This window comes from Carassius carassius, chromosome 43 (genome assembly GCF_963082965.1).
Source record: "Carassius carassius chromosome 43, fCarCar2.1, whole genome shotgun sequence".
In the NCBI taxonomy this organism is placed as follows: domain Eukaryota; kingdom Metazoa; phylum Chordata; class Actinopteri; order Cypriniformes; family Cyprinidae; genus Carassius; species Carassius carassius.
The window spans coordinates 7395910-7408494 of NC_081797.1; the positions used below are offsets into that span (position 1 = coordinate 7395910).

At 35.3% G+C, this 12585-nt stretch overlaps 2 protein-coding genes across 11 annotated transcripts in view; both read left to right on the forward strand.

Moving 5' to 3' along the window:
• The window catches only part of akap13 (A-kinase anchoring protein 13), a 93344-nt gene extending 85780 nt beyond the window's left edge, over window positions 1-7564 (forward strand). For 9 of the 10 annotated variants that reach the window (XM_059535835.1, XM_059535832.1, XM_059535837.1 and 6 more), the window contains 6 exons: window positions 24-94; window positions 869-913; window positions 1808-1858; window positions 2204-2677; window positions 5025-5337; window positions 6746-7564. In XM_059535835.1, coding sequence (XP_059391818.1) covers window positions 24-94; window positions 869-913; window positions 1808-1858; window positions 2204-2677; window positions 5025-5337; window positions 6746-6804 — 1013 coding nt within the window. In that variant the 3' untranslated portion in view covers window positions 6805-7564. The remainder of the gene's footprint in view (window positions 1-23; window positions 95-868; window positions 914-1807; window positions 1859-2203; window positions 2678-5024; window positions 5338-6745) is intronic. The other variant, XM_059535831.1, reaches the window with a different exon arrangement.
• A 1984-nt stretch (window positions 7565-9548) lies between these two features.
• The window catches only part of LOC132125142 (cytosolic carboxypeptidase 4-like), a 202984-nt gene continuing 199947 nt past the window's right edge, over window positions 9549-12585 (forward strand). Inside the window, exon 1 of the mRNA XM_059536392.1 lies at window positions 9549-9807. The gene's annotated coding sequence lies outside the window, so the exon portion shown is untranslated. The remainder of the gene's footprint in view (window positions 9808-12585) is intronic.

Below are 12585 nucleotides of genomic sequence, written 5' to 3' on the forward strand. Positions count from 1 at the left end.
TGATTGTGTTTGATCTCCTGCAGATGGAGACAGAGAGGAGATGGAAGACTCCGCAGAGCTCCGCAGGACTGAGTCAGACAGCGTTCTAAAGAAGGTACAAACCGGTCAAGACCGGCAGCTTTCAGAAATTGTGTTTATCAGAAAGATCATGTATCATGTCATCATATATCATTTATATGCTATATATAGATAAAGTTAGTGCAAAAGTATAATTTAAATCTGTACATTCTGGAAAATAAGAAGTGTTGTGACGTTAAATGATTAGGGAATATTTAAGGTTATTTCTAGACCACAAAACAAATAAGCAAATTAAAATGAGTGCAGGTGGCATAACTTCAGATTAATGAAAATATATATTTTTTTAATTATCGAACTCTTCTATGTTGAATATTATGCATATAATTAAATACATAAAAGGGAATAATGAAAGTTAATATAATAAATGCATTACATATGCATTTGTATAAGTACATTATTAAAAAAAGCTTTTGTTTCACTCTCATTTCAAGTGCTGTTCTTAGATGTGTTCCCATTACCATCTGATTCATTACTCAATAGTGCATCACCATATGCTCAAACCATTAAGTGCTGAGCATCAGAATGTATGTCCGCTGTAGCACTCGTTACCTGAAGTGAACTATAGGTTTGCACACATGCTCATCGCAGAACATGACTGTATAGTAAATTGATAATGAGGACACATTAAAACTGTCCTCAGAACAATGTGACCTGTCATCACAGCTGCATATTTCCGGCATGTCCTGCAGTACCCTGTCTAAGGATCGCACATGGATTGCTAATTATTGATTTATGTACAGTAGCCTCTTACCCAGTGCACTGACCATGTGACTGCCTCTCTCTTCCACAGGCCAGCAACGCCAATCCCCTGCTCCTCCTCAAGAGGAACAACGAGGTAAGATTTTCTGTTTAGAAACAGTTCAGGACAGCTTTGAAGATCAGGCCAAAGGTGAATTGGTTTCAGTACCATGACCAGACAACCTAGCTGTATATATACTTTGATAAGATTCTTTCCGAAGCTTGTGGTTTTGTGATTAACACATGCAACATGAGTTTGTGTTAGGGTTGCATTATTTTCTGATCCTACCTAAATCAGTAATAATAATAAATACTATTTCTAGCCAAAAGATTTATTCATATTTTATATGTAGAGAGAGAAAGAGAGAGAGATTTTTTTTTAATTATATATAATACAAATTATATAATATAATACACTATACAGTATAATAACCTGTAAACATATATTTTATGATATAAAAATATAAAATGATATATGTAATGCATAATATATAATAAAAATAGTATATATAATTATTATGCATCAAAAATGTGTGTATATATATATATATATATATATATATATATATATATATATATATGGAGAGAGATATAATAAATAAATATATACAGTATAAAATATATACAGTATTAATATATAGTGTGTGTGTGTATATATTACACACACACTTAAATACACATCTGCATTTAAAAATGTGTGCATATGAAAATATAATCAATTTAAATTAAGTAGTATTATGTATATTATTTTAATAAAAACAAAGAGAACAACTGCTCTAGAATTATGTAAATGCATAAGATTAGCAATATAAAATTACAAATGTACTTATATACTAGTATAAATATTTATAATTATATATATAATTATGTATAGATTAAATTATTTATAAAAGTTTCAAATATAAAGTGACAAAATGTAGACTAGTGATCTACATCTCAGCTTGTAGAGATGTGGCGATTTCATTTTCTGAATCCTCTGATCCTCCCACAGCAGGTTCTTCAGAGCGTCGCTCAGCTCCATGACCTGCTGAACACATTACAGGTGAGTCATTCTCTTTTTGCCTTATTCATCGCTCACTGGTGTTCAGACCAGCAGCTTTCATCTGCAGCACGACAGAAGGGAATGAAATTTCCAAATGCAGGGATTTATTTTGCAGGCTTGTAATCAAGCAGAGTGCATTATGATGTATTCAGATGCACTCTGATAGATTTGTACTACTATTAAGTGGGTGATTGTTGGCCTTTCCCGGGACAGGTGCTCTGTGGCCACCAGATGGGCCTGTTTCACCAGAATTTTGGTTTTGCACATTTGCAGTTTAGCAGCTTTACTTTTTTCCTGTTTGTATCATCAATTAAAACCGCTTTCTTTTGCTCACCCTCAACACAGGCTGTTGTCATCCAGCAAGACACATTCATCGAGGACCAACGGCATGCCCTCAGCGAACGCCCCCTTCCCTCTTCACGCCACCCATCCGTCTCATCCCTTAACTCCATCTCTTCCTCCTCCTCATCACGGCCCAGCTCACTAATTGAGCAGGAGAAACAGCGGAGCCTGGAGAAGCAGCGTCAAGAAGTCGCCAGCCTTCAAAAGCAGCAGGCCGCCCACGCTGAGGAAAGGAGGCGCAGGGAAAAAGAGTGGGAAGTGCGGGAACGGGAACTCGCCCAGAGGGAATCGCAGCTGCAGACCCAAGAGGAAGAAACACATAGAAGATGGAAGGAGCTGGAAGAGGACAAGCAAGACCTTCAGAGTAAAAAAGAAGAGTATCAGAGAGACCTGGCAAGGCTCAGAGACAGCCAGAAGAGACTAGAGAGAGAACGAGAGCAAGTTCAGAGAGAGGCAGAGCAGATCAGACAAATGGAGGTGAGGCTCAAGGTCAAGATCGTTCACCAAAAATATTCTTTATTCAGCCTCATGTTATTTCAAACCTGAGTGACTTCATTTTTTTAAAGAACACCCTGGCCACTCTTTTGATATAATGAAAGTCAATTAGGACTTGAGCTCCATATGACTCGTGTGATAGACTACTGTTCAAAAGTATGTAAAATTCAGTAAAATTATTCTCACTAAGAATGCATTTGATCAAAACTAAAACAAAAATAGTAATATTGTGAATTTTTATTTCAACTTAAAATAACTCTTTCCAGTCTTCAGTATCACACGATCCTTCAGAAATCATTCATGATTTGATTCTCATGAAACATTTTTTATTATTATCAATTCAACAATCAATTTATTATCAATCAAGTATTATCAATCAAGCCTTTTTACAAGTCTGTGAAGTTTCAGCCCAAAATACCCCACAGATCTTTTATTATAACATCTGGAAAATGTCATTTTTGGGGCATATCTTTTAAAAAAAAAAGAAAAAAAAATGTTTTGGTGTGTAGCACTTTAAATGCAAATGAGCTGCATATTACGCAATCTCCAGAAGAGGGCGTAGCCTATACATCTCTGCTTTGTGTACCTAAAGCAATAAATAGTCAGTAGAAGCTACATGACCAGTGTTGCCAAGTCTGTGGTTTTGAAATTGGAATTGGGCTTTTTTTTAAGTTTTTTGCGTGTTGTTTTTCATGTCCACGGGTTGAAGCTACCACAAAACATGATATTTAGCCCCTGAAATGCAATTGTTGTGAAAACATGGCAACCCTGAAGTGTTCAGCCATACATAAGGGAAACCAAATGCACTGAAAGTGGGACAAAACAGCGCGATGTTACAGAACTCCATGTTACAGGGCATGAACTAATCTCACAAGTCCGGCGCAGATCAATTTACTCTAACACTTAACCAGGGGTGGGCAAGTTCGGTCCTAGAGAGCCGCAGACCTGCAGAGTTCAGCTTCAACCCTAATCAAACACACCTGAACAAGCTCATCAATCCATTCAGGATTACTAAGATACAGGCAGGTGAGGTTTTTGTTTTCAGGGTTAGAGCTGAACTGTGCCGGACTGCGGCTCTTTAGGACCCAACTTGCCTACCCCTGCACTTAACTATAACACTCTGATAATGTGCGCACACAAATGCGGTTAAAACGCTAAGCACACTAACGACATGACATCCACAAAGCAGGGGATTGCTAATGAGACACTGTTGATGTTACAGCTGCGGAAACTATGGCAATACAGGACTGTCAGTCAGCCCTTGTGGGCGGGGCATAAGCATTGTGATGTCATACTGCTTAGAGAATCAAAACGGCTGGCCTAGTTGAGGCTAGGTGGTCTCTCAGGATTGTTGTGTTCACACAATGCCAACACACATTTATGTCCAAACACCATGTAAAAGTGGATTTTGCATATTAGGTGCCCTTTAACAGAAAGTTCTAAAGAACAGCATTTATTTAAAATAGAAACCTTTTGTAACATTATAAATGTCTTTACTGCTACTCTTGATTACTTTAGTGCATCCTTTCTTAATATAATATATATATATATATATATATATATATATATATATATATATATATATATATATATATATAGAAACTCCAAACCTTTGAATGGTAGTGTATATTCCAAGTCTTCTGAATAGATTTTCTGCGAGGAACAAACTTACATTTGAGTCATTATTCACTGAAAATCCACCCTATAGGTTACTTTAGCCTGTTCATGAAAGAAAGCGATATCTGATGCATAACTGAATCATTCCTGAGTCAGAAGACTTTGAAGCTTCAAAGCTTCGGTCCTCATTCATTAAATAGAAAAGAGTGACTCACACCATCTTATAATTTGTCCTTTTATGTTTCATGGAATAAAGTCACAAGGGTTTGGAATGAGGGTGAAGATTGAATCTTTCGTCAGCGTTTTCTATATAATGTGAATGGAAATATGTTGAAGATTCATATGTATGTCATTATTCTGTGATGGTACAATAATCTCGCACTATGTGATGCTGATAAATTGAGAGAATCCCTAATCTTTTCCATTTTCCCCCCCAAAACTGTTCTGTAATTATGTGAAAACAAAAGGCCTGCACATTAGTTTGCATAATTATATCCATTTTGTTTTTAACATATGATCTTCATCCATATAGTTCCTTTTTCCTGAAACCTTGAAATGATTTGAAACTTAATAGCACTCGCAGTAACAACTGTGAGGTTGTGTTTTTCAGTTTGCTTTTTGATGCCATGTCTAAACAATTTTTAAGGTTCCCAGAAACCATTGTAAGAGAATGCTTGAACATTTATTTTAATTTCTCCATCATTATCTGCAGGAGTTAAGGAAGAACCGAACCCCTTCCAGCATGTCTGAGGACTCTTCAAAGTTCCAGAGCACAGATTCATTGGAGCCCGACCCCTCAGAGGTGGAGCTCTCCTCGTCTCCGTCTGCCAGAGACTTCCTGTCCCGCATGGACTCCAAACGCAAAGGGAAGAACCTCAATCCATTCTCCTCCAATTCAAGCCAGAAAGGCCAGAACAGCGAGGCGCAGAGCCAGATCCCCAGCCGCCTGTTACAGCTGGCCAGATCCAAGGAGAAGAAGGACAAGAAGAAGAAGAAGGGAAAGGGGCAGCAGAGCCAGGCTGCAGGTAGAGTGTAGATCATCATCACATCACATGAAATTCAAACAGACACCTTTCTCAGTTAATCCTCAGCTTTACTGTGCACAGTTCATCTTTGTATGTTACTCTATTAAAGGCTTGATTTCAATAAACGGTTACTTTTCCTGGTCCCAAAACTGCTTTTATGGTGATTTAATGCCACAGGGGTGATGAGAAATATTAAAGAAAATGATTATTGTTTGATTATTGAACTAGTTAGTTTACAACTAGCAAGCCAGTATTTTCATGTTATTACCACTAAACCGTAATTAATGTGTTTGGGTTTTTTTCCCCAGGCACCCATTTATTTTCTCTATAACAGTCATAGTTGCATTTCTCTCTGTGTATTTTATTTATTTTTTTATTATTATTATTTATAGAATAACATTTTTGTATGATTATTTATTTGTTTGATTGTCTCGTTTTCTTATTTAATTTTACTTAGATGCATTTGTTTTGTATTAAGGTTTATTTCATTTAATAGATTTTCTACAGATATTTATATTTGTATGAAGATTTCTTTTTTTTATTATCCTTATTTTTTCTACAATTTTTATGTGATTTTATAGTTATTTTGTTTCTTTTGTATGAAGATTCTCCATAAATGTATTTTTTATGGTCATTATTTGTTTGATTTCTTTCATATTTTAATTTTGTATGAAGTTCGATTGATCCATCCACCCATCCATCCTTTTTAATAATTTATTTAATTTTATAAAGATTTTATTTTTTCTATGGAGATTATTTTATGTGATTAATGTAGATTTTTATAGATTACGGTTGATTGCCTCCTTTTTTTATTTTTCTTTTATTTATTTTTTTACATAGATTTATCTTTTTTAATTGAGGTTTATTTAATTGTATAGATTTGTATGAAGATTTCTTTTTATTTAAATGATCCTTATTTTATTTTACATAAATTAAGATTTTTGTATAAAGGTTATTTATTTATGTTATTGTTTGCATGGAGATTATTTTATGTAATTTATGTAGATTTCCTTTTTTTGTGACCATTGTTTTAGTTTATCTATCCGATATTTTTTATTTAAAGATTTAATTGTACATATATTTTATTGTGTAATCCAGTACAGACATGGCATTTCTCAATTACTACAATAATTTATTTCAGAAACGGTCATCAGTCATGCAGTATAATGCTTAAATCTTGATTTGTTATAATAACCGGCAGGCTATAAATTTTTTCCATACATATGTTTTACAGTGCGCTCAAATTCTGACAGATAAAATAAACTCCCAACCTACACTGTTATTATACCACTGAATATTGTTTTTCACTTTATTATGTAAGTTCAATGTGTTGTAAATGCCATTTCATGTTGTTAGTGTGATTACTTTGAAAAGCTCAAAAGTAAAATGAGTTTTTCTCTCTTCACAGATTCTCCGAGCACTGTGGTTCCAGGCTCTACCCCGGACGGAGAGATCTTTTTCTGCTGATTCGGCCCCCTCTTCATCTTCCACTATCCCACAATCCCTCCATGCAGGGCTGCTGGTCTCTGGTCATGGACTTATAAACCAGAGTAAGAAGCACATACCTGTGGGCTCGATGGGCGTCAGGCCTGGACAGGAAGTTTAAAGGGATTGTTTCCTGATTTTCAGCGGCCAGCATACTGCACAGTGCCTTCCATCCCTCACATACACCTATGAACACGAGCAGGGACCTGGAGCACGAGTTTGGGGAACAGTACATGTCAGATAAACCCACCGCAGGCACTTTCTCACACACAGACTTCCTGTGAAAATCAAAAAGATATATAACAGCAAGTGGCATCATGCTGAAAGACAGCAAAATTCAGTTTCTGAAGGACATCTGACTAATGAAGATACTAATAATCAAAGTGAGTGGAGTCAAATTGCAGTTTGCAACGCAGTGACTAAGATTCTATATGTTTCCATCCTTTTCCATCCGTCATGTTACAATGTGCCTAGTTAATAATAGACCAGACTTGTTTTTAAATAGTCGCAAGGTTTTATTTCTTTTAAAAAGGTCACAAAATAATTTTTATGAATAGAAGGGATGCTTTGGAAAACAATTTAGTGAGCATGAAAGAAATGGAAGCGAAAAAATGTGTAACAAATATTCTCTTTTTTTTATTTATTGTTTTTGTTAACCACATTTCCATCCCTATATGACTGAAAATTAATGTTTCACTGAAGAAAAAAAAAAGTTTTATTGTGACTCTAAAGGCTTCACAAACCCCACAGAGGGTTTTTTTTATTTTTTTATTTTTTGCAGTTTTAATCCTTAGCACTTTATAAGCACACGTCAAGTGGGAAAAAATGGCTGGCTTTAAATTGAGACAATCGATCAGCTCCACTTAACTGGCAAACTGTCTCCTATGTGCGTGCGAGGTTTTATTTGATAATCTTTTACAGTACCATATGAATGTTATGTAAATTTGTTCAACCAAACAGAAAGCTAGCTTTCATATTAAGCTACCAAAAGAGCGGGTGTTTTCAACTGCAGTATTTTTCTTTTTTAAGATTATTAAACACAATTTGAACGAGATGAGGGATTCAGTTTTATGTAGGTTAACAAATTCAAGTTGTATAAGCCACAAAGTATCTACGCTCAAGCCAGAAATGTTGGTTTAAAGTAAAAGTATGATGATTGTGTTGGTGTATTAAACGCTTGGTTTGTACACTCAAAAAACTAGATTTTAGCCAATCAAAGCCCTCGCCTGCTGGCCAGGCTTACCGTTCTGTTGAACATGAGGAAATATTTTAAGAAAGGGGAAATTGCGCAGTTAAAAAAAAAAGTGTTAATTTAAGCTTTATGCTCTGGTTTTATTTTTCTGCCATTAAACTTCTACCTAACATGCCTCTCTAATGCATTAGAGTGGTGAATGTCTCGTGATTCATTTATTGATCAGTTCCCTCTGACCTATTGGGATTTAAGATATTCATTCCGAGAGATTTTTATTATCCGTCATCAGCATATTCAGCATAACAGCTGCTGACGCTGACATTCTGCATGCTGGTACCGTATGTTATGGTGCTAAACCGAGAACTGAAAAGCCTCGACCGACAGAGGGCGCTGTGGGATGTTCATCCCTTATACAGTCTATGGTTCATCCGCTGTTATTTCCTTTGTCTCTCCTGAAGCGTAACACGCCTCAGACTTTACCAAATGCATTATTTTGTCGGATAACTGAACAACGCGCACGTTAAGTAGCCTTAAATATTTCCCAGATCCTGCAGTGTTTGGCAGTTCCTTTTCTATCGCCAAATCTTCCTTCAGGGAAACATATAACTCCAAATGAATTATTACTAGCGCAATTAAAGATATTCGGAAGTATTCTCGCTCATTTTACTCATGTTGGCTACCATGAAAAATGCACTAAAGAAGAATCCAAATCGTCACGTTAATGCAATTCAAACTTAGGTCTGCTTCACGCAGCGGACCATTATTGTATGTGGACACTATATAATTTTCATTTTTCAGAAATTAAATTGATTGTTTTGCTGACACAACATTTAAAATACATTTTCAAAAAAAAAAAAATTGTTTTGTTAAAGTTACACTGGGCTTTTCCCTCACTGCCTTGTTTTTATTTACGGAAAATTAAACGACGTCTACCATCTTTAGGTCTGTGGTTACTAAGAAGTATCGTAATTTCTTGTCAAATCTTGTGTAAAAAATGGGCAAAATACCACAAATTCTGTAAATAACTGTAATGTAAAAAAATGTAATTGTAAAAGTATTAAATATGGATTTTCTTTTTGTGCTTTGATTTAAAGCTTTTCAAAACTAGCCTTATTTATCAGCATTCTCTATGTTGGAGAGAAGAAAAATGTACATTAAAAAATCTTAATTAAAAAAAAAATGTACATCAGTCCAGTGTTCTTGTTTGTTTTTTGTTCAGATAGATGGATAGGTGTGTGTGTGTGTGTGTGTGTGTGTGTGTGTGTATCTATCTATCTATCAATATTTATGTATATTCATATATATATATATATATATATATATATATATATATATATATGTATATGTATATATATGTATGTGTATATATATATATATATATATATATATATATATATATATATATATATATATATATTTTGTTATATATAATATGCCCACTATGTCTCCAAATGTATCAGATTTCAAAGTTATTGAGGGAAGATTAAGTGTAAATTGTCAGATTGAAGCCAGCTGTTCAGAGGCCATGCTTGATTGGAGCACCTGTTGATACTTTCTCTTCCTGTTGTCTGGCCTGGTCCAGCTCAAGGTTTCCTGCCAGGAGACACCACCATGAGTCCATTTGTCCTGCTGTGAGTTAAGCGATGTCTGCTTCCTAAATGTGCTTTTTATCTCATTGAGAGGTTTGTTGGATGTGTTTGAAGGGGGGCCGTGGCATCTTACCCCTTTGGACTCCATTGACTTTATCTTTGTTCCTGTTGCCAAGCTACCCTGCTCTTTTGACAAGCACAAAGGTAGGAAACCTTGCTTGAAGGTAATGCTGAGCTGAAAAGAACTAGTTCCTGTCAGATTAAAGACTGGATGTTAATTTTTCTGCTTGTTTACAAGGTGATTTTTTTCCAGCCCTGGAGGGATGTATCTTTATTCATATAACTTAAATCCAAGCCTTGGTTGCTTTATGTAGTGATACACTTTCTTTTTTTCCCCCTTGTTCCTAGAGAATTATTTGGGAGTTGCTCTTAAAACAGTAAAGAAGGTCAGCTATCACATTGGTTTTCCCATTTTTGCCTCTTGCATTATGACCTTTTCTAGAACTTGTCATACGTCGACTCCCAGTTATGTAATGTTTTGTATTTGTGAATGATCTCTCAGTACCTGTCATTGTTGTGCTGTTTTGTCTATCTGTTGATTGGGTTTTGCTGTACCTCTTTGCTGTATCTCTCTTTCTCTCGCTATCCAAAGAGAACAAAGGATCCACATGCAACCTAGAGAAACCTGAGCCTTTGTTGTTCACTGACAGTCCGTGTATAAATATCAGTTGTATGTCAGGGAGAACAATAGCTCTGTGCTGCTGGTATTTTCCGATACGTGAAGGACTGTGGCCTTTTATGCACCTAGAAGAACGGCGTTCATGATATTGTTGTTGGGTTTCCTTTGGATAAGGTTATACTGGCTATCTGATGTTTTCCATTCACATGCGACATCTCTCTTTGTATTGGGGTGGATGCTAGAATCTCCAGACAGAGTTTAATAAAGCTGTTAGAGAAAGCGGTGGGACATTTCATTAGGTCCACTCGAGACTTCCATTCAATGAGCAAGAAAGTGTTGATGTATTAGGACATTTCTGTAAATCTACTTCGTGATACTATTAAAGCACTTGAGATGGTTGTTCTTGAGGTCATGTAGAGATTTAATGGTCTGACTCATCATGGTCTGCTTTTACGGTTGCTGAAGTCCACAGAAACATGTCAAGTGTATTTAATGTAATGTGGTGTGTGTGTAAAAAAAAAAAAAAAAAAAAGTGTGTTATATATATATATATATATATATATATATATATATATATATGTATGTATGTGTATATATATGTATGTATATGTGTTTTTTTTTGTTTTGTTTTGTTTATCTAACCCTTGGTTAATTTTCAAAAATGTAAAAGATTTATATGAAAAATTTTATATGCAATAATCATGCTGTATAATCAGCATCTTGATATGCCACACCTGTGAGGTGGATGGATAATCTCGGCAAAGAAGTGCTCACTAACACAGATTTAGACAGATTTGTGAACAATATTTTAGAGAAATAGGCTTTTTGTGTACATAGAAAAGTCTTAGATCTTTGAGTTCAGCTCATGAAAAATGGAGCAAAAACGAGTTGCATTTATAAGTTTGTTCAGTGTATATAAATTAATTAATGAGCAGTGTTAGATATGTTTGGCAAATGTAAAAAATAAAATCTGTCAAATATAAAACAAAGATAACTGGTTTCTCAATATTTGCCATACTTTTAATGTTAATACAATCTAATATAGTGCTACGATGTAAAAAATATATTTTTTGAAGTTACATGAAATACTTTTTAGCACTTAAGTCTTTCCAAGTCAAAATTTTGCATTTAATTTAAAGTGTTACTGGCCTTTTCTTTGTAATTAATTGTGAAATTAACTAGGAATCCCAGAGGGAAAATTCATTGTGCAACACAGTATATATGGATAATTTTTATATCTTTTTATTTACTTGGCTAATTGTCTTCTAAGAACCAACCCAAGCTACGGTTTCATTTAGACTGCCTGTTTTTAGATGGATGGCTGTCCGATGGCTTTGTTTTATGATGAGAGTCGTTTAACTAGCTGGACAGGCCTTGTAAAACCACCAGCTCGTATATCAACGCGATCCTTCGCTCTCGGTTCCGTTTATCTTTCTCATGCTGCCCTACGAGCCCATCTATCTCTCCATCTGTAGTTGTGATATTGTGCCACTCCATCACTGTCTGCAGTGCTGCAGTAAGGGTGGATGCGTCTCATTCATCTGTCTCCCTCCCCGGCCAGCGGTCCTGATGAGAGAGAGTGGTGTTTACGCTTCATTCGGTTTCCTGCTGCCCCTTGGCTCTCATCAGCTGTAATCGTATTTCACCTGCTACCTTAAATCAGGAAGCCTCTGCTGTGCCTCGCTGCCGGATTTTGTTGCAATTCTTCACTCTATTTGCAGTCATTGTTCTTGGAGAAGGACAGAAAAGAAATCAATCATGATTTTACACATTTCATTTTCTAATAAGGTAAATTAGGAATAATGCGGCATCGCATTTTTAACTCCTATACCATTGTGAAACAGCAAATTGCAAGGAAGCTTAAGAAAAATATCTTATTTTTAATCATATTAATTTATTAATAGTAGTGGTATTTCACAGTCAAAAACAAAGAAATCCCCCAAAGCAATGAAAACTAATTGTTATTTAAACATGGCAATTAGTAACCATTTTATGTTTTGGCGAATTAGTCATTAATTTGTATTAATTCATACGATCTCATAGAAAGGCCTACATTTTTGTATGATCTATTCGGTCTTATGGCGGTAATGTTTAGAGCAGGCCTTTTGCTAAAAATCATACATTTTTATAAGATTTATTTGTACAAATTCATACGAAATCTTCCACTTCATAAAATAGGCCTAGCTAAGTTGTTTGTCCAAAACATTTTTGTTAGCCAAAAATGGTCTTAAGATCCATCATTACCAACGATCGCTACCAACATGCATTCAATGATTTGGTGATTGCTGAAACCATAGTTCAAA